This window comes from Hypanus sabinus, unplaced genomic scaffold (genome assembly GCF_030144855.1).
Source record: "Hypanus sabinus isolate sHypSab1 unplaced genomic scaffold, sHypSab1.hap1 H_9, whole genome shotgun sequence".
Lineage (NCBI taxonomy): Eukaryota > Metazoa > Chordata > Chondrichthyes > Myliobatiformes > Dasyatidae > Hypanus > Hypanus sabinus.
In genome coordinates, this window is record NW_026779050.1 from 91,881 (window position 1) to 114,051 (window position 22,171).

Below are 22,171 nucleotides of genomic sequence, written 5' to 3' on the forward strand. Positions count from 1 at the left end.
AACCCCCGACTCCTCACTGTAACATCGACCCAACCCACACCCCTCACTGTAACACACACCCCACATCCCTCACTGTAAGATTGACACACCCCACACCCATCACTGTAACATCGACATACCCCCACCCCACACTGTAACATCGACACACCTCACACCCTTCACTGTAACATCGACATACCCCCACCCCTCACTGTAACAACGAAACCCCCCCACTCCTCACTGTAACACTGACACACCCCTCACTGTAACATCGATAAACCCCACTCCCCTCACTATAACATCGACACACCCCACACCCCTCACTGTAACACTAACACACCCCTCACTGTAACATCGATAAACCCCACTCCCCTCACTATAACATCGACACACCCCACACCACTCACTGTAACAATAACACACCCCACACCCCTCACTGTAACATCAACACCCCATACCCCTCACTGTAACATTGACACCCCACACCACTCACTGTAACAATAACACACCCCTCACTATAACACTGACACACCCCACACCCCTCACTGTAACATCGATAAACCCCACAATCCTCACTGTAACATCGACACACCGCAAACCCCTCACTGTAACATCGATAAACCCCCGACTCCTCACTGTAACATCGACACAACCCACACCCCTCACTGTAACACACACACCCCACATCCCTCACTGTAAGATTGACACACCCCACACCCATCACTGTAACATCGACATACCCCCACCCCTCACTGTAACATCGACACACCTCATACCCTTCACTGTAACATCGACATACCCCACACCCCTCACTGTAACATCGACATACCCCCACCCCTCACTGTAACATCGACACACCTCACACCCTTCACTGTAACATCGACATACCCCCACCCCTCACTGTAATAGCGAAACCCCCCCACTCCTCACTGTAACACTGACACACCCCTCACTGTAACATCGATAAACCCCACTCCCCTCACTGTAACATCGATAAACCCCACTCCCCTCACTGTAACATCTCCAGAACCCTCATTGTAACATCGATAAATCCCACTCCCCTCACTGTAACATCGACATTCCCCACACCCCTCACTGTAACACTAACACACCCCTCACTGTAACATCAACACACCCCACACTGTAACACTAACAAACCCCATACCCCTCACTGTAACATCGACACACCCCACACCCCTCACTGTAACATCATCACACCCCACACCACTCACTGTAACAATAACACACCCCACACCCGTCACTGTAACATCGACACACCCCACACCCCTCACTGTAACATCATCACACCCCACACCACTCACTGTAACAATAACACACCCCACACCCGTCACTGTAACATCGACACACCCCACATCCCTCAATTTAACATCGACACACCCGTACTCCTCACTGTAACACCGATAAACCCTCCCCCTCACTGTAACATCGACACAACCCACACCCCTCACTGTAACAGCGACACACCCCTACTCCTCACTGTAACACCGATAAACCCCAGACTCCTCACTGTAACATTGACACACCCCACACCATCACTGTTATATCAATAAATCCCACACTCCTCACTGTAACATTGATAAACCCCCACCCCTCACTGTAACATCTCCAGAACCCTCATTGTAACATCGATAACCCCCTCACTCCTCACTGTAACACCGATAAACCCCACAGTCCTCACTGTAACATCGATAAACCCCCACCCCTCACTGTAACATCGATAAACCCCTCACCCCTCAATGTAGCATCAACACATTGCACACCCCTCACTGTAACATCGACACAACCCACATCCCTCACTGTAACATCGACACAACCCACACCCCTCACTGTAACACTAGCACACCCCACATCCCTCACTGCAACATCGACACAACCCACACCCCTCACTGTAACACTAGCAAATCCCACATCCCTCACTGTAACATCGACACAACCCACACCCCTCACTGTAACACCAGCACACCCCACATCCCTCACTGTAACATCGACACAACCCACAGCCCTCACTGTAACACTGTCACACCCCACATCCCTCACTGTAGCATCGGCACATCCCCCACTCCTCATTGTAACATCGATAAACCCCACAACCCTCACTGTAATGTCGTTAAACCCCACACCCCTCAGTGTAACGTTGTTAAACCCCACACCCCTCACTGTAACATCAACACCCCACACCCCTCACTGTAACATTGACACCCCACACCCCTCACTGTAACATTGATAAACCCCACACCCCTCACTATAACACAGACACACCCCACACCCCTCACTGTAACATCGATAAACCCCACAATCCTCACTGTAACATCGACACACCGCAAACCCCTCACTGTAACATCAACACACACCCACCAATCACTGTAACATCGACACACCCCTCACCCCTCACTGTAACATTGATAAATACCACACTGTAACATCGACACACCCCCACCCCTCACTGTAACACTAACACACCCCACATCCCTCACTGCAACATCAATACACCCCAGACACCTCACTGTAACACTAACTCACCCGACACCTCTCACTGGAACACTAACACACCCCACACCCTTCACTGTAACATCGATAATCCCCAGACTCCTCACTGTAACATCGACACAACCCACACCCCTCACTGTAACACACACACCCCACATCCCTCACTGTAACATCGACACAACCCCACATCCCTCACTGTAACATCGATAAACGCCACAATCCCTCACTGTAACACTAACACACCCCACACACCTCACTGTAACACCAACACACCCCACATCCCTCACTGTAACATCGACACAACCCACACCCCTCACTGTAACACACACACCCCACATCCCTCACTGTAACATTGACACACCCCACCCCCATCACTGTAACATCAATAAATCCCACACTCCTCACTGTAACATCGACACACCCCACATCCTTCACTGTAACATCGACCCAACCCACACCCCTCACTGTAATACTAGCACACCCCACATCCCTCACTGTAACATCGACGCAACCCACACCCCTCACTGTAACACTAGCACATCCCACATCCCTCACTGTAACATCGACACAACCCACACCCCTCACTGTAACACTAGCACACCCCACATCCCTCACTGTAACATCGACACAACCCACACCCCTCACTGTAACACTAGCACACCCCACATCCCACACTGTAACATCGGCACATCCCCCACTCCTCATTTTAACACCGATAAACCCCACAACTCTCACTGTAACGTCGTTTAACCCCACACCGCTCACTGTAACATCGATAAACCCTACAATCCTCACTGTAACATCAACACATCCCACACCCCTCACTGTAACACTGTCACACCCCACATCCCACACTGTAACATCGGCACATCCCCCACTCCTCATTGTAACACCGATAAACCCCACAACTCTCACTGTAACGTCGTTAAACCCCACACCGCTCACTGTAACATCAACACCCCACACCCCTCACTGCAACATTGATAAACCCCACACCCCTCACTATAACACTGACACACCCCACACCCCTCACTGTAACATCGATAAACCCCACAATCCTCACTGTAACATCGACACACCGCAAACCCCTCACTGTAACATCGATAAACACCACACCCCTCACTGTGACACCGATAAACCCCTCACCCCTCACTGTAACATCTACAGAACCCTCACTGTAACACCAATAACCCCCACAGTCCTCACTGTAACATCGACACACCCCCACACCTCACTGTAACATCGACTCACCCCACACCCCTCACTGTAACATCAACACACACCCACCCATCACTGTAACATTGATAAACCCCACACTCCTCAATGTAACATCGATAAACCCCTCACTGTAACATCGACACACCCCCACCCCTCACTAACACTAGCACACCCCACATCGCTCACTGCAACATCAACACACCCCACACACCTCACTGTAACACTATCTCACCCCACACCCCTCAATGTAACATCGAAACCTCTCCACCCCTCACTGTAACATCGATAAACCCCAGACTCCTCACTGTAACATTGACACACCCCACACCATCACTGTTATATCAATAAATCCCACACTCCTCACTGTAACATTGATAAACCCCCACCCCTCACAGTAACATCGACACACCCCCCCTCACTGTAACATCTCCAGAACCCTCATTGTAACATCGATAACCCCCTCACTCCTCACTGTAACACCGATATACCCCACAGTCCTCACTGTAACATCGATAAACCCCCACCCCTCACTGTAACATCGATAAACCCCTCACCCCTCAATGTAGCATCAACACATTGTACACCCCTCACTGTAACATCGACACACCCCACACCCCTCACTGTAACATCGACACAACCCACACCCCTCACTGTAACACCAGCACACCCCACATCCCTCACTGTAACATCGACACAACCCACAGCCCTCACTGTAACACTGTCACACCCCACATCCCTCACTGTAACATCGGCACATCCCCCACTCCTCATTGTAACATCGATAAACCCCACACCCCTCAGTGTAACGTTGTTAAACCCCACACCCCTCACTGTAACATCAACACCCCATACCCCTCACTGTAACATTGACACCCCACACCCCTCACTGTAACATTGATAAACCCCACACCCCTCACTATAACACTGACACACCCCACACCCCTCACTGTAACATCGATAAACCCCACAATCCTCACTGTAACATCGACACACCGCAAACCCCTCACTGTAACATCGACACACCCCACACCCCTGACTGTAACATCGACACACCCCACACCCCTCACTGTAACACTAACACACCCCACACTGTAACTCCAACACTCCCCACACCCCTCACTGTAACATCACACACCCCACACCCCTCACTGTAAGATCAGTCACCACAATCATCACTGTAACAGGACACACCCTACTCTGTGACACCGACACAACTCTTACTATAACACATGACACAACCCCCACTGCTGTCTGTGATGTTGATATGTTCCACACTCTTCACATTAACGCCAATAGATACCGCATATCTCACTGTGACTCCACAGCCGTCACTGTGATGCAGACACACCCCACACCCTCAGTGTAACACTGACAAACCTCACACCCCTCACTGTAACCCCACAGCCCTCACTGTGATGCAGACACACCCCACACCCTCAATGTAACACTGACAAACCTCACACCCCTCACTGTAACCCCACAGCCCTCACTGTGATGCAGACACACCCCACACCCTCAATGTAACACTGACAAACCTCACACCCCTCACTGTAACCCCACAGCCCTCACTGTGATGCAGACACACCCCACACCCTCAGTGTAACACTGACAAACCTCACACCCCTCACTGTAACCCCACAGCCCTCACTGTGATGCAGACACACCCCACACCCTCAATGTAACACTGACAAACCTCACACCCCTCACTGTAACCCCACAGCCCTCACTGTGATGCAGACACACCCCACACCCTCAATGTAACACTGACAAACCTCACACCCCTCACTGTAACCCCACAGCCCTCACTGTGATGCAGACACACCCCACACCCTCAGTGTAACACTGACAAACCTCACACCCCTCACTGTGATGCAGACACACCCCACAGCCCTCTCACAAGAAAGCTACAAGAGGTTCTGGTACAATCTCCAGAACGCCATCTGCCGGCATGGTGGAATTCCAGACAACTTGAAATCGCTGAAGAATGCTCGACAGTCTGGAAGTGTTAAATACTACCACCCTTTACAAAGTGAAATTAAGCAATGTAGGTGACAACTGAGCTCCATTTCCAGATAAGCTCAATGCTTTCTATACTCGCTTTGACAGTCAAGCTATGGCGAACTCTCAGCCCCCAATGACCCTGCGATTTCAGTGTCTGAAGCCGACTTCAGGAGGGTGAACCCTCGAAAAGCACCCGGCCCAGAAGGGGTACCTGGCCAAGTGCTGAAGACCTGTGCTGATCGTCTGGCTGGAGTGTTCACTGAGATCTGTAACCTCTCGCTTCAGCACTCTGAGCCACCCAGCTGCTTCAAGCAGGCTTCAATCATGCCAGTGCCTGAGAAGAACGTGGTAACCTGCCTCAATGACCATCATCCAATAGCACCGATATCCACTGTGAGAAAGGTTTCTGAGAGGTCGGCAAGGAAACATATCAACTCCTGTCTGAGAGATGACTTGGATCCACTCCAATTTGCCAACCGGAGCAATGTCCTCAACAAATGCCATTTCCTTGGCTCTTCACGCAACCTCGGAATATCTGGACAGCAAAGGCGCCTACATCAGGATGCTCTTTATCGACTTCAGCTTGGCATTCAATACCCAACATCCCCTTAAAACAAAGAAAAAAGCTTCAAGACCTTGGCCTCAATTCCTCCTTGTGCACTTGGATCCTCAATTTTCTCACTTGCAGACCCCAGTCTATTTGGTTGGACAACAACATCTCCATCAGCTCAGATGCACCACAAGGCTGAGTGTTTAGCCCCCTGCTCTACTCGCTTTGCACTTACGACTGCGTGGCTAAGCAAAGCTCCAATGTCATACTCAAGTTTGCCGATGACATCATGTCTTGGGCTGAATCAAAGGTGGTGATGAATCAGCATAGAGGAGGGAGACTGAAAATCTGACAGAGTGGTGCCATCACTACAACCTCTCACTCAATGTCAGCAAGACCAAGGAGCTGATTATTGACTTCAAGAGGAGGAAACCACAGGACCATGAGTCAGTCCTCATTGGGGAACAGAGGTAGAGAGGTTCAGCAACTTTAAACTCCCTGGTGTCATTATTTCAGAGGACCTGAACTGGGTTCTACGTAGAAGTGGAATTGAGAAGAAAGCACGGCAGCACCTCTACTTCCTTAGGAGTTTGCGAATATTCGGCATGATATCTAAAACTTTAACAAACTTCCATAGACGTGTGGTGGAGAGTATATTGACTGGCTGCATCACAGCCTGGTATAGAAACACCATTGCCCTGAATGGAAATCCTTCAAAATGTAGTCGATACAGTCAAGCATTCTCAGATATTGAGCACAGGAAATCCTTCAAAATGTAGTCGATACAGTCAAGCATTCTCAGATATTGAGCACAGGAAAGCAGCGTCCACCATCAAGGAGCCCCACTACCCAAGGCACATTCTCTTCTTGTCAGTGCCATCAGGAAGAAGGTACAGGAGCCTGAGGACTCATGCCACCAGGTTCAGGAACAGTTGCTACCCCGTAAACATCAGGGTCTTGAACCAGAGGGGGATAGCTTCACTTGTCTTATCATTGAAATGGTCCCGCAGCCTATGGATTTGCTTTTGACGACCCTTCATCTCACATTCTTGATATTTATTGTTTATTTATTTATTAATTTATTTATTATTCATTCTTTCTTTTTGTATTTGCACAATTTGTTGTCTTTTGCACACCGGTTGTTGCCCAGGTTGGCGCAGTCTTTCATTGATTCTATTATGGTTATTATTCTAATATGGATTTATTGAGTATGCCTGCAAGAAAATGAATCTCAGGGTTGTACATGGTGACGTATATGAAATTTAATAATAAATTTACTTTGAGCTCCTCACTGTGACACTGATACACCTGACACTCCTCACTGTGATACTGACACATGCCACACCCTTCACCGTAACACCTCCTGCACCCCTCGGGACACCAATACACCCCTCACCGTGATGCCGACACCCCTCTCACTCCCCTATTTACTTCTCCCCCCCATCTTCCTGTCACTGCTATCCTTGTTGCCCCTTCCATCTCTGTAACCCCTTCCTTTCACCCATCTATGTCTCTGTGACCCTTTCCCTCCTCACCTCTTCCTGTGTCTGAGACTCTGCCCTCCTCTACACCCCTTACTGACTGTGATCCTCTCCCTCCCTTACCCCCTCTACACATCTGTGACCCCCTCTATCTGTCATCCCTTCTGAATTTTGTGACTCCATCCCTCTCCTCTGTCACCCGACTGGAACTCCTTGCCCTTCACTAGTTCCACCTCTCGTTTACCTCCCTCCACCATCACTCCGTTGCCAGCAGCCCTCAGGTGCCTCTGGACCTGTCTTTCTCAGCCTCGCTGCCCTGTCTCTCAGTGGGGAGAGCCCGAGTCTGGCGGGCCCCGCTGTGTCCCCTGATGTAATAGGAGCCTGACCTCCTTGAAGGACCTTCTTCCTCCCCGTTGTCTCAGAGAGATCTCTGACCAGGAACCCCCCCAGCCCTGCAGGCCTTCCAGCCCACAGAAACTGGCTGTGAGCTGCCCCGCACTCAGAGAGCAGCGACCCCGTCCAGGTGCATGCGTTGTCGGTTCCCCTCTGCAGAGAGCAGTGGGCCCGGGCAAGGTTAAAAGGGAGCCAGGTTGATATCCAGCAGATGAGAGGAAGATGTGTCACCCGCCGGTGACACAGCCCAGCAGGCCCGTTATTGGAAATCTGCCATGGTTATTAACGGGGAGGAGCTGTGGGGGAGCAAATCCGCCAGCGAATCCGAATGCGAAAGGGGTTTCTCTCCTTGGCAAATCATCACTCCTGCCGCTCTCAGAGCGATCTTGGCATTCCCTCTCTTGTGACCTTTTCCCTCCTCACTTGCCCGAATGCTGCAACGCTTTCCCTCCGCCCTCCCAACTCCTCCCCGGAAAAAAAAGCCAAGGGGAAATAATTAAATAAATCACAAAATATTGACAATTGCATGCACGGGAAAATAAGATTTTTTCGAAAAATGTAATTTTTACTCTTTCGTTACTTTGACCGAAAGGGCGGGGGGACGTGCATTTCGGGGAGAGGGATATATTATCTTTGTCTCTTACGCTCCTGAGCTCCTGTGTGCGGTCCTTCATATTGGCGACAGATGCGCTTTGCGATGCTCACGCCGCCTGCCTCCTTGGTCCAGGGCCCGGCAATGCGCCTGCGCGGGCGGCTTTGATTGACAGCAGCGGGCCGTCTCCGCGGAGCATGCGCGGCCCCTCAAAGACCGCCAACGTTCCCGCCTCCGACAGCGCGCGCCTGCGTGGCGTCTGCCGCCGGGCCGGACTCCGGCCCCGCTCGTTGCTGGGAGTTGTAGTCCGAGTCGTGGCGGCAGACGGGCTCGATGGAGCTTTCCCTCGGAATGACGCTCCCCGTTGCATTTCAGAGGGCTCCGTTGGCCGGGCGGTGCCTTTTACGTGCCTGAAACCCGACTCCCAGCCGGTCGGCCTTCACCTTGTTTGTGACATTCCCGCCCTCAGGAATAGCGGAGAACAGGAGCACACACGGCCCACCATGCCCAGCCTCCTGTTCCATCTGACAACTTTGGCCTCCTTCAGAGATATGGTTGATCCTAACAACACACCAAATTTCCTCAGGCAGCACCTTCCAGACCCAGGACCACTGCCATCTAGAAGGACGGGAACAGCAGATACTTGGGAAGACCAATGCCTGGAATTCCCCTTCCCAAGTCATTCACCATCCTGACTTGGAAACATATCGTGGGTCCTTCATTGTCGCTGGGTCAAAATCATGGGATTTCCTCCCTAACGGCACTGTGGGTGTACCTGCACCTCAGGGACTGCAGCGGTTCAAGAAGGCAGCTCATCACCACCTTCTCAAGGGCAACTAGGGATGGGCAATAAATTCTGGCTTAGCTGGCAATGCCTACATCCCATAAATAAATAATAAAAAATATCCTGGCACCAGGGTGGTGATGCACCTTCCTGGAGTCCCCTCTACCACCGCAGAATCTCCAATCTGCAGTGGCCCCTGTGGAGACCCCAGAGCCAGTACAGAAGCAGCACACCGGGGGTGGGGGGGGGGGGGGGGTGGTGTTGGTGCGTCGATGAAGAACGAGAGCTCTGTTACCGGACGAGCTGGCGGGGAAGAAGAAAGAGGCCAGGAGTCGACCGAAATCAAGATTCAAGGTTAGGAACATAAGTGAAATGCATCATTTGCATTAACAACCAACAGGTACAGTGGGCCGGGTACAGGCCACAGGTGTCACCCACACATTTGCAACACCAACATACGTAGCATGCCTATAAAGCTCAGCCAAGCAACACAAAACATGGGAGCAACAATCAACACAGCAATACAAGCACCATTCCTCCTTCCCACCCACATCAATAGTCCTCTAACCCCAGGACAGGCTGTTTACAGCCCCCACCCTCTAGCATACTCAGGCACAGGGTCGCAGACGTTGGACTTTGAATTCCCTAGTGGATTTGCAGACTGACCATCAGGCCTCGACTTCCAATCGACCTCAAGGCTTGATCCTTGGCATTGACCCCAGGATTACTAAACACTAGGCCTCAAACTCCAGTTTCTCCAATTTGGGAACTGGTGGGGGGAGGGTCATCGGACCTCGATTGTCCTGCCTGCACAGAACTCAGAAATAGGAACCTGCCAGCAACTCACTGACCCTGGGGGCCATCAGCCCTCGTCCAGCTTGGTCTGCTGGTCCTGCATCTGACCGCGGATGTCTGCATCACTGGCCTCCGTGCCTGAAATGAGCTAAGTGAGCGTGGAATCACGAGCCTGGAGGGGAAACCTGTCCGTGGTCAGAGTCAGGTGGGCATTGGGAGTCTTTCATCCCCACTCCAGGATATTTCTGCAGGGGTTCCCTGGGGCAGTGTCCTCCACCTGCCCATTCATTGATGACCTTCCTGATGAAAAAGTCAGAAATGAGGATGTTTGCTGATGGTCACATAATGTTCCAGTAATAGTTTCTCATCAGTGAAACAGCTCATATGTTCAGGAAAGGTACAATGTTTGCCTCCACAAATGTGGCAAGAAGTGGCCATCTAATGTCATTTGGGAAGAATGACATCGCGAGGAACTCCCATTGTATAAACCCAACACCAGATTGTCAGTGTGTCTTTCACTTCTGCTCCTCTGTGCTCCAGAAATGTACAATGTACGGGTGTTGCGGGCACGTGTGCATTAACGTGTGGGGGTGTACATAGTGCATCATTTTTATTTTTGATCTCTCTCTCTCTCCCTCTCCCTCCCTCCTTTGTCCCCCCACTCTTTTCTTTGTTTCTTTTTCCTGAATGCTGTGTGTGTTTATAGAGTTACAAAGCCATACCGTTCAGAAAGAAGTCCTCAGTCCCACCTTGACCATACTGAGCAAGATGCCCATCTGAGCTAGTCCCATTTGCCTGCACTTGGCCTACATCTCTCGATGTTTTCTATCTTGTCCAAGTGTCTTTTAGATGTGGTTAATGTACTGTATCTCTCTCAACCACTTCCTCTGGCTGCTTGTTCCATATATGGACAACATCCACTGCCCTACCCTCATTTACTGTCTTAATTATGTCCTCCATGGATTAGCTTCTCATCTTCTCATGCACACAGCTGTGCTGATTGTTCTGAATCAGAGCTGTCTCTCCAAATGTTGATCGATCTTGTCCCCCAGAAGCACCTTTGATTTATCCACACCACTCTCAGACATGCTGCCCTGTAGTTCCCTGGCTTGTTTTTACTACCCTTTTTAAACAATTTAGCCACTCTCCAGTCCCCCAGGACCTCACCTGTTGTCAGAGATGAAGCAAAAGTCTCTGCAGGGGACTCCAAAATTTCTTCTTTAGCTTACCACAAGGCCCAAGAATGCACAAGATCATGCCCTGGGATTTATTCACCTTAGTGCACGTTAAGGCCTTCAGTACTCCCTCACTAATTTGTATATGGTCCAAGTCAGCACTCATTTCCACATTTTCTCCACAGTAAAAGCTGAAGAGAAATATTCATTAAAACATCTCTCCATTTCCTATGGTTCCATGCACAGACAGCCATGCTAATTTTTAACTCTGAAAATACCTAAAAGACTGGTTAAAGTGACAGAAGTCAGTTGAGAAAGTCAAACCTTAAGGCAGAGTACAGGGTGAATGGTAGGATTCTCAACAGTGGTGGAACAGACGGATCTTGGGGGTCCATGTTCCTAAGTCCTTCAAAGGTGCTGCACAAATTGATAGGATGGTTAAGAAGGCTTATAATGTGTTGTCCTTTATTAGGGGATTGAGTTCAAGTGCCACGAGGTAATGTTGCAGCTCCATAAAACTCATCAGCCCACACTTGGAGTATTGTGTCACTCCATAATAAGAAGGGTGTAGAAGCTTTAGAGAGTAGATGCTGCCTGGATTCGAGGGCGTGTCTCATGAGGAAAGGTTGAGTGAGATCAGGCTTTTCTCTCTGGAGCGAAGGAGGATGAGAGGTGACTTGATAGAGGTGTACGCAGTGATAAGAGGCATTGACAGAGTGGACAGCCAGCACCTTTTATCCCAAGGGTGAAAATGGCTGATATATGAGGGCAAAACCTTAATGTGATTGGAGGAAAGTATAACGGTAGACATGTCAGAGGTAGGTTTTTTTACACAGAGAGTGGTGGGTGTATGGAACACACTGACAGGTGACAGAAGAGGTGAATACATTAGGTATATTTAAGAGAGATAGACATGTGGATTAAAGATAAATGGAGGGCTTGTGGAGGGGAGTGTTAGATTAAACTTGGAGATTAAAAGGTTAGCATAATATTGTGGGCTGAAGGGCCTGCCCTGAGCTATACAATTCAATGTTTTATGTGTGCATTGTGTTTATGCACTTGTTTGTCTGTTAATGATGCATATAAGCTTCACAGGCTGATAAAGTTATTTGTATGAAAATTATCCTGTGCGTGCATGTTGGAATGCGTCTGTGTGTGTGTGTGTGTGTGTGTATACAGTGTTGTGTGCAGTGTATCGTGTTCATCTGCATGTACATGCTTGTGTGCTTGTCCATGTGTGTACATGTGCAGTTACTCAGTAGCCACTTAAGGTACCTCCTGTGTATGTTCGTGGTCTTCTGCTGCTGTAGCCCATTCGCTTCAAGGTTTGACATGTTGTGGATTCAGAGATGCTCTTCTGCACACCGCTGTTGTAACATTGGTTACTTGAGTTATTGTTGCCTTCCTGTCAGCTTGAACCAGTCTGGCCATTCTCCTCTGACTTCTGTCATTAACAAACAAGAGAAAATGAGCAGATGCTGGAAACCCAAGCTGGAGCAACTCAGCAGGGCAGGAGCATCTATGGAAACGAGTATATCGACATTTCAGGCTAAGACCCTTCATCAGGACTTGAAGAAAAGAATCAGAATCAGGTTTACTATCACCGGCATGTGACGTGAAATTTGTTAACTTAGCAGCAGCAGTTCAATGCAATACACAATCTAGCAGAGAGAGAAAAAAATAAAAATAATAATAAATAAACAAGTAAATCAATTACATATATTGAATAGATTAAAAAAGTGCAAAAACAGAAATACTGTACATAAAAATAGTGAGGTAGTGTCCAAAGATTCAATGTTAATGAGGGAAGGCATTTTCTCTCATTTACAAGTCATTTTCACCCACAAAACCGCTGCTCACTGGATTTTTTTTTTTGTTTTTCACACCATTCTCTGTAAAATTGTGTGTGAAAATTCCATGTCACCAGCCGTTTCCGAGATACTCAAATCACCTTCCCTCTGGCACCCATGGTTAAAGTCACCTAGATCACATTTCTTCCCTGTTCTGATGTTTGGTCTGAACAACAACTGAACCTTTTGACCACGTCTGTATGCTTTTATGCAATGAGTTGCTGCCACATAATTAGCTGATTAGATATTTGCATTAAAAGCTGGTGTACCTAATAAGTGGCCACTAAGTGTATATGTATGTATGTGGGAGTCAGCTGCCTTAGTTTAAATGTATTGTTTTTGTGAGCTGTCTTGTACTCTCACTGTCAGTGTCAGACCCTGTGTGGTATGTTTCGTGTGTGTTGTGTGTGTGGGAGGGAGAGAGAGAGAGAGAGATGTGCATTCAGGTTATACAGAAGCTGATAGGGTGGTAGTTACACACTCACAAACACACACACTTTTCAATATACAAGGCATGACACAAATGCCATATAGTCTCTCTCACACACACATATACACTGTGTAGATCTCACTCCCTCACACAGAGTGCAAATTTCTCTCTCACACGCACACAGCGCAGATCTCTCTCACTCAGTGTAGCTCTCTCTCACAGTGTGCAGGTTTCTCTTCTCTCTCTCACAGAGTGCAGGTTTCTCTCTCTCACATAGGGTGCAGATCTCTCTCTCTCACACAGGGTGCAGATCTCTCTCACTCTCTCACACACAGAGTGTAGATCTCTCTCACTCTCACACACACAGAGTGTAGATCTCTCTCACTCTCACACACACAGAGTGTAGATCTCTCTCACTCTCACACACACAGAGTGTAGATCTCTCTCACACACACACAGAGTGAAGATCTCACTCTCTCACACACAGAGTAAAGAAATAGTCCTGGGACAGGGACAGTCAGCGAACAGTGGGATATAGACCGGGACAGGGACAGTCAGCGAACAGTGGGATATAGACAGGGTACAGGGACAGTCAGTGAACAGTGGTATATAGACCGGGATAGGGACAGTCAGTGGACAGTGGGATATGGACCTGGTGATGGCCAATGGGCTTAGTTTGTATTGGCATCAACGTCAGCACAGACATGGGGGTGGAGGGGTTGAAGGACTTGACCCTGTGCTGTACTCTTCTCTGTTTTTTCTCTCAGTCAGGCAGTATCCAGAGAGTAAAACAGATTTAATGTTTCAGATCAGGTACTGAAGAGTCTTTGACATGAAATGTTACATTCTGTTTCTCTGTCCACAGATCAAAGTTCAAAGTGGATTTATCATCGAAGTACGTAAATGTCACCATATATGTTTATATACGTATACATCATATGTTCACTTTCTCGGAAACACAACCAGTAAATTCAAGAAATACCACAGAATCAGTGAGAGAGCGTCCCCAACAGGACGGACAAGCAACCAACATGCAAAAGATTCAAGATTAATTTATTATCAAAGAATGTATGGATTATACAACCTTATGATTTGCTTGCTCACAGGTAACCACAAAGCAAGAAACCTGAAAGAACCTAATTAAAGAAGAAAAAAATAGACCAACACTCGATGTGCAAAAAAAAAGAAAAAATACATATCATGCCAATGTTTGAAGTGAACAACAGCATTCCAAACCAAAATAGAGTCCTCAGATTTGAATGCTGGAGCAGCCTGGGGTAGGCCCAAAGCCTTGCTTATCAGTTCATCATATTAGTGGGCACGGAGCACAGCAGCTGGGACAGTAGTCATAGCCTCAGTACCGTGGAGAATGAATGAAATCGACTCTTGTCCCAACCGACACCCTATATTTTCAGTCTATCTGGGCCTGTGTTTAAATTGACCTAACAATAAAACAGCAAAAGACTCTGTACCCTTGAGATGGGAGTGAAGATCATGGAGAGTGAGGGAAATCAGCTCTCTCCTTTGATCTGGGCTGGCGTTTAAATTGTCTAAACAGCGAAATGTACCTTGCATGAGGACCCTTGCACCAGGCCTAGTCCATACTGCCCAGTGACTTGCTCCGGGCCCAGATTCCGTCGCCCAGCCTGAAACCACTCTCAAGCTCCTCATATCAGCTGTCCAGTGCGATCCAATCTCGCACCCGGGCCAGTTGAATAAACATCAGAACTTCTTCTTCGCCCGGGTCCCAACTCCCTTTGGCACCCAGAGTGATCCAACCTCACTTCTTGGCCAGCTGTATGGGCATCGGAAATCCAACTACAATATTCTGCTACAAACCATCTTAGCTCATCCTCTGAACTCATCTCGCCATTGCTCATCCCTTCATTGTTTGCGGTGATAAAATAATATAATTTACCTGAGGGAAAGGTATTTTTAGTGATGTTTTTAATCGGATTTCTTCTCTTTTTGACTATCAGAAGCTGTCGCACATGTTCAGTTGGTAGCACCCTCTTAACCAAAAGACACCAGATTGTGGAAGTACCAAAGAAAAAAAAAGATAATAAATAAATAAGCAATAAATATGGAGATCGTGAGATAAAGAGTCCTTGAAAGTGAGTCCATAGTTGTGGGAACATTTCAATGATGAAGTGAGTGAAGTTATCCCCTCTGGTTCAAGATTCTGATGGTTGAGGTGTAATAACCGTTCCTGAACCTGGTGGTGTGGGTCCTGAGGCTCCTGTACTTTCTTCCTGATGGCAGCAGCAAAAAGAGAGCACGGCCTGGGTGGTGGGGGTCCTTGATGATGGATGCCTCTTGTTTTGCAATGGTGCTCTGTATAGATGTGTTCAAAGGTGGAAAAGGCTTTACCTGTGATGGACTGGACCGTATCCACTATTTTTTGTAGGATCTTCCGTTCAAGGGCATTGGTGTTTCCATACCAGGCTGTGATGCAACCAGTCAATCTACACATCTATAGGTGTTTGTCAATGATTTAGATGTCATGCCGAATCTTCACAAACTTCTAAAGAAGTAGAGGTTCTGCTGTACTTTCTTTGTAATTGCAATTATGTGTTGGGCCCAGGTCAGGTCCACTGAAATGATACAGCAAGGAATTTAAAGTTGCTGACCTTCTCCACCTTGGATACCCCAATGAGGTCCGGCTCATGGACCTCTGGGTTCTTCCTCCTGAAATTCATAATCAGCTCCTTAGTTTTGCTGACTTTGAGTGAGAGGTTGTTGTGGTATCACCTAGCCAGATTGTCAAATTCCTTTTTATCTGCTGATTCATCACCGCCTTTGATTCAGCCAATGACAGCAAATTTAAATATGACAGTAGAGTCGTGCTTAGCCTCACAGTCATGTGTAAAGTGAGTAGAGCAGGGAGCAAAACACACAGCCTCATGGTGCACCTGTGCTGATGGAGATTGTGGAGGAGATGTTGCTGCTAATTCATACAGACTGGGGTTTGCAAGTGAGGAAATCGAGGATCCAATGATACAAGGTCTTGAAGCTTTTTGATTAGTTTTGAGAGGATGGTGGTATTGAATGCTGAGCTGTAGTAGATGTTGCTGGACTTAAATTCAATATAGATTGGAAAAGTCCATCCACTCTCCCCACCTCCGTCCCACCCCACGACAGCCTCTGCAACCCCTGACAAACCAGTGATTTCAGCTTGTGAGACCGGCATGAGAACATCCTTCGGGAGGGTGAATACACAGAAGCATCTGACTCAGATGGTGTATCTGGCTGAATACTGGAAATCTGTGCTGATCAACTGGCTGGTTTTCACTGAGATCTTTAACTTCTTGCTCCAGCAGTCTGAGGTAGCCAGCTGTTTCAAGCGGGATTCAACCATACTGGTGCCCAAAATGAGGTGGTAATCTGCCTCAATGACTATCACCCAGTGGCAATTACGCCCGCTGTGATGAAGTACATAGAGGAGTTGGAGATGAAATATATCAATTCCTGCCTGAGGAGTGACTTGGATCCATCTACCATCACAACAGGTCAACAGGAGATGCCATTTTAGGCTCTTCACTAAGCTCTGGAACATGTGGATGCAAACATCAGGATGCTCTTCATTGACTAAACCTGAGCATTCAGTACTATCATCCCCTCGAAACTAATCAGTAAACTCCAAGGCCTGAACCTCAGAACCTCCCTCTGCAAATGGATTCTTGATTTCCTCACTTGTGAACTCCAGTTAGTTCGGATTGGCATCTCCTCCACAATCTCCATCTGTACAAGTGCACCACTAGGCTGTGTGCTTAGCCTCCTGCTCTACTGGCTTCACACTTATGAACAACTCCAAAGCCATATTGAAGTTTGCTGACACCACTGTCATTGGCCAAATCAAAGATGGTGACTAATCAGCATGTAGAAGGGAGACTGAAAACCTGTCTGAGTTGTGTACAGCAACAACCTCTCACTCAGAGTCAGCAAAACTGAAGAGCAAATTATTGACTACAGGAAGAAGAAATCCAAGGTCCATGAGCCACTCCTCTTTAGGGGATTGGAGGTGGTGGAGACATAACTTTAAATTCTTTGGTACTATTATATCGGAGGATCTGGCCTGTGACCAGCCTGTAAATGTCATTATAAAGAAGTTATGGCAAGGCTCTACTTTCTTACATGTTTGCGAAGATTCACCAAAAACTTTGACAAACCTCTGTAGATGGACCGTACCTAATTGGCTGCATCACGGCCTGGTATGGAAACACCAAAGACCAGGAGTGGAAAAGATTACAGAAAGCGTTGGATTTAGTCTAGTCCAGCACAGGCAAAGCACTGAGCACATTTACATGGAGTGCTGCCACAAGAAAGAAGCATCCATCATCACAGACCCCTACCATCTAGGCCACTTTCTCTTCTTACTAATTCCTTTGGGCAGGGGATACAGGAGCCTTTGGTTCCAGACCACCAGATTCAGGAACGGGCTCCTGAACCAATGTGGATACCTCACTCACCACAATAGAAAACTGATTCCACAACCTACAGATTAATTTTCAAGGACTTTACAATTCATATTCTCAGTATTATTTATTTATTGTTTACTTCCACACTTTGTCTTCTTTTACACATTGGTTGTAAGTCTTTGTGCAGTTTTTGTATTTCCTTGTTCCGCTGTAAATTCTTGCAAGAAGATGAATCTCAAGGTAGTAGATAATACATTTGTTTTTGAATATTGAAGTAAGTATTATGTGCAGGATGTTTGTGAGTGCAGATGTGTATGTGGTAGCAGGACCTGTGACAGCCCACAGGCAGTGGGTGATAGTTTGTGATTAGCTGCCTCACATCAGCTTCACAGATTCTGTGTTTGTGTGTGTGACCATCTGTAGGACAGAATAAGTTATTCTTTATGTGTGACTGTGTGTGTATCTGTGTTTTTGAACATCAGCACACATTTTTCTGTCATTCTTTGAGTATGCACATCCAGGTCTCCGTGGAGGTGTACATTTCGAGTCCTTTTGCATTTGTGGGAAAATGAATTGAATTTGAACGTTCAACTCGAAGTACATTCTTGAGAAGAGGCATGCTCCTGGTACCAAGTACAGTGTTAGACCACAAGCAGTGAGCAATGGAGATTGTGATGAGATAACACGTGTCTGGACTTTGTACTGACTGTTTTCTCATAACACAACACTCACGCATCAGTGTCCATAAGACTACAAGACATGGGAACAGAATTAAGCCATTCAGCCCATTGAGTGTTCTCTGCCATTCCATCATGGCTGATCCCAGATCTCACCATATCCTTTCATGCCCCAATCAATCAGGAAACAATCAACTTCCACCTTAACCCACAGACTTGACCTCCTCTGCAGTCTGCACAGAGCATTCCACAGTTCTCTACTCTCTGCCTAAAAAAAATCCCTCCTTACCTCTGTTCTAAAAAATCACCCCTCAGTTTTAAGGCTGAGTCCTCTAGTTCTGGATTGCCCCACCACAGGAAACATCATCTCTACATCCACTCTATCTGGTCCTTTCAAAATTTGATAGGTATTAAGTGCCCTGGATGAAAGATCTGAAAAATCTTCAGGGAAGCAATTTCCTTATCAAATGCTTTGTACAGCTGTTTCACCTCAGTAACAAACCCTTTTAGAGAGGGCTTCACATCAGAAGATCGCTTTTTCATTCACTTTGTGTCATGTCATATGACGTGGGCCATCCATGACCATGATTGTTCTTGGCAGATTTTTCTACAGGGGTGCTTTACCGTTGTCTTCAGCGCAGTGTCTTTACAAGATGGGTGACCGCACCCATTATCAATACACTTCAGAGATTACTTGGAGTCAGTGGTCACATAACCAGGACTTGTGATATGCGCCAGCTGCTCATACGATCATCCAACATCTGCACCCATGGCTTCACATCACCCTGATGGGGGGCTAAGCAGATGCTACACCTTGCCCAAAGGTGACCTGCAGCCTAGCAGAGGGAAGGAGTACCTCACAGCTTTTTTGATAGAGATGTAACTCCATCTCGCAACCCTGACATCAGAAGAGACTCCTATTAAAAAATGGATCACTAATTAACAGCCACCACATTTAAAGAGGCTTCTCACTCCACTTCATCAGGGACTCTTACAGAATTCGTCTCTCCCATCAGGAATTTGTTTTAAAGAGGAACTAACTCTAACTAACACGGTATTGGGGGTATGGTATTGATGTGGATAGAGAATTGGTTGGCAGACAGGAAGCAAAGAGTGGGAGTAAAAGGGACCTTTTCAGAATGGCAGGTGGTGACTAGTGGGGTACCGCAAGGCTCAGTGCTGGGGCCTCAGTTGTTTACAATATAAATGATTTAGACGAGGGAATTAAATATAACATCTCCAAGTTTGCGGATGACACGAAGCTGGGCGGCGGTGTTAGCTGTGAGGAGGATGCTAAGAGGATGCAGGGTGACTTGGATAGGTTAGGTGAGTGGGCAAATTCATGGCAGATGCAATTTAATGTGGATAAATGTGAGGTTATCCACTTTGATTGCAAGAACAGGAAAACAGATTATTATCTGAACGGTGGCCGATTAGGAAAAGGGGAGATGCAACGAGACCTGGGTGTCATTGTACACCAGTCATTGAAGGTGGGCATGCAGGTACAGCAGGTGGTGAAAAAGGCAAATGGTATGTTGGGATTCAGAGCAAAAGGATTTGAGTACAGGAGCAGGGAGATTCTACTGCAGTTGTACAAGGCCTTGGTGAGACCGCACCTAGAGTATTGTGTGCAGTTTTGGTCCCCTAATCTGAGGAAAGAATTCTTGCCATAGAGGGAATACAGAGAAGGTTCACCAGATTGATTCCTGGGATGGCAGGACTTTCATATGAAGAAAGACTGGATCGACTAGGCTTATACTCACTGGAATTTAGAAGATTGAGGGGGGATCTTATTGAAACATATAAAATTCTAAAGGGATTGGACAGGCTAGATGCAGGAAGATTGTTTCTGATGTTGGGGAAGTCCAGAACGAGGGGTCACAGTTTAAGGATAAAGGGTAAGCCTTTTAGGACTGAGATGAGGAAAAACTTCTTCACACAGAGAGTGATGAATCTGTGGAATTCTCTGCCACAGGAAACAGTTGAAGCCAGTTCATTGGCTATATTTAAGAGGAAGTTAAATATGGCCCTTGTGGCTAAAGGGATCAGGGGGTATGGAGAGAAAGCAGGTACAGGGTTCTGAGTTGGATGATCAGCCATGATCATACTGAATGGTGGTGCAGGCTTGAAGGGCCGAAGGGCCTACTCCTGCACCTATTTTCTATGTTTAACTCCCAATGAAACAGCACTTTTGAAGGTGAAGTCCTTCAAAGGATTTCTGATGGAGAAATCCCAGCAGCAATTGCTGGCACTCACATAGATATGTGTACACTGACTAGCATCTCACAGTCCCTCTCTCTCAGAGGGATATCTAGACACTGACTGGTGTCTCTCAATTCCTCTCTCCCAGGGGGAGATCTGTACACTGACCGGTGTTTCTCTGTCCCTCTCTCTCAGTGGGAGATCTGTACACTGATCAGTGCCTCTCAGTTTTCTCTCTCTCACGGTGAGATCTGTACACTGACTGGTGTCTCTCTGTCCCTCTCTCTCGGTGAGAGATCTGTTATACACTGATCATTATCTCTCTGTCCCACTCTCTCTCAGTGGGAGATCTGTACACTGACCAGAGTCTCTCTGTCCCTCTCTCCCAGGGGGAGATCTGTAAACTGACCAGTGTCTCTCTGACCCTCTCTCTCAGAGGGAGATCTGTACACTGACCGGTGTCTCCCTGTCCCTCTCTCTCAGGGGAGATCTGTACACTGACCAGTGTCTCTCTGACCCTCTCTCTCAGGGGGAGATCTGTACACTGACAGGTGTCTCTCTGTCCCTCTCTCTCAGAAGCTCTTTCTTCCCTCCATTACAGATATTTACACCACACGCTGCATCCGTAAAGCAAACAGCATTATGAAGGACCCCGCGCATCCCTCACACAAACTCTTCTCCCTCCTGCCATCTGGGAAAAGGCACCGAAGCATTCAGGCTCTCACGACCAGACTATGCAACAGTTTCTTCCCCCAAGTCATCAGACTCCTCAATTCCCAGAGTCTGGACTGACACCGACTTACTGCCCTCTACTGTACCTATTGTCTTGTTTATTATTTATTGTAATGCCTGCACTGTTTTGTGCACTTTTTGCAGTCCTGGGTAGGTCTGTAGTCTAGTGTAGTTTTTTTTCTGTGTTGTTTTTACGTAGTTCAGTGTAGTTTTTGTACTGTTTCATGTAGCACCACGGTCCTGAAAAACGTCTCGTTTTTACTGTGCACTGTACCAGCAGTTATGGTCGAAATGACGATAAAAAGTGACTTGACTTGACTCTGTCCTTCTCTCTCAGTTGGAGATCAGTACACTGACCGGTGTCTCTCTGTCCCTCTCTCTCAGGG

The 22,171-nt window shown here is 47.6% G+C and overlaps 1 protein-coding gene across 1 annotated transcript in view; it reads right to left on the reverse strand.

Moving 5' to 3' along the window:
* The window catches only part of stx1b (syntaxin 1B), an 86,031-nt gene extending 77,227 nt beyond the window's left edge, over positions 1–8,804 (reverse strand). The window contains exon 1 of the mRNA XM_059958382.1: positions 8,775–8,804. Coding sequence (XP_059814365.1) covers positions 8,775–8,804 — 30 coding nt within the window. The remainder of the gene's footprint in view (positions 1–8,774) is intronic.
* Between the last annotated feature and the right edge of the window lie 13,367 nt (positions 8,805–22,171).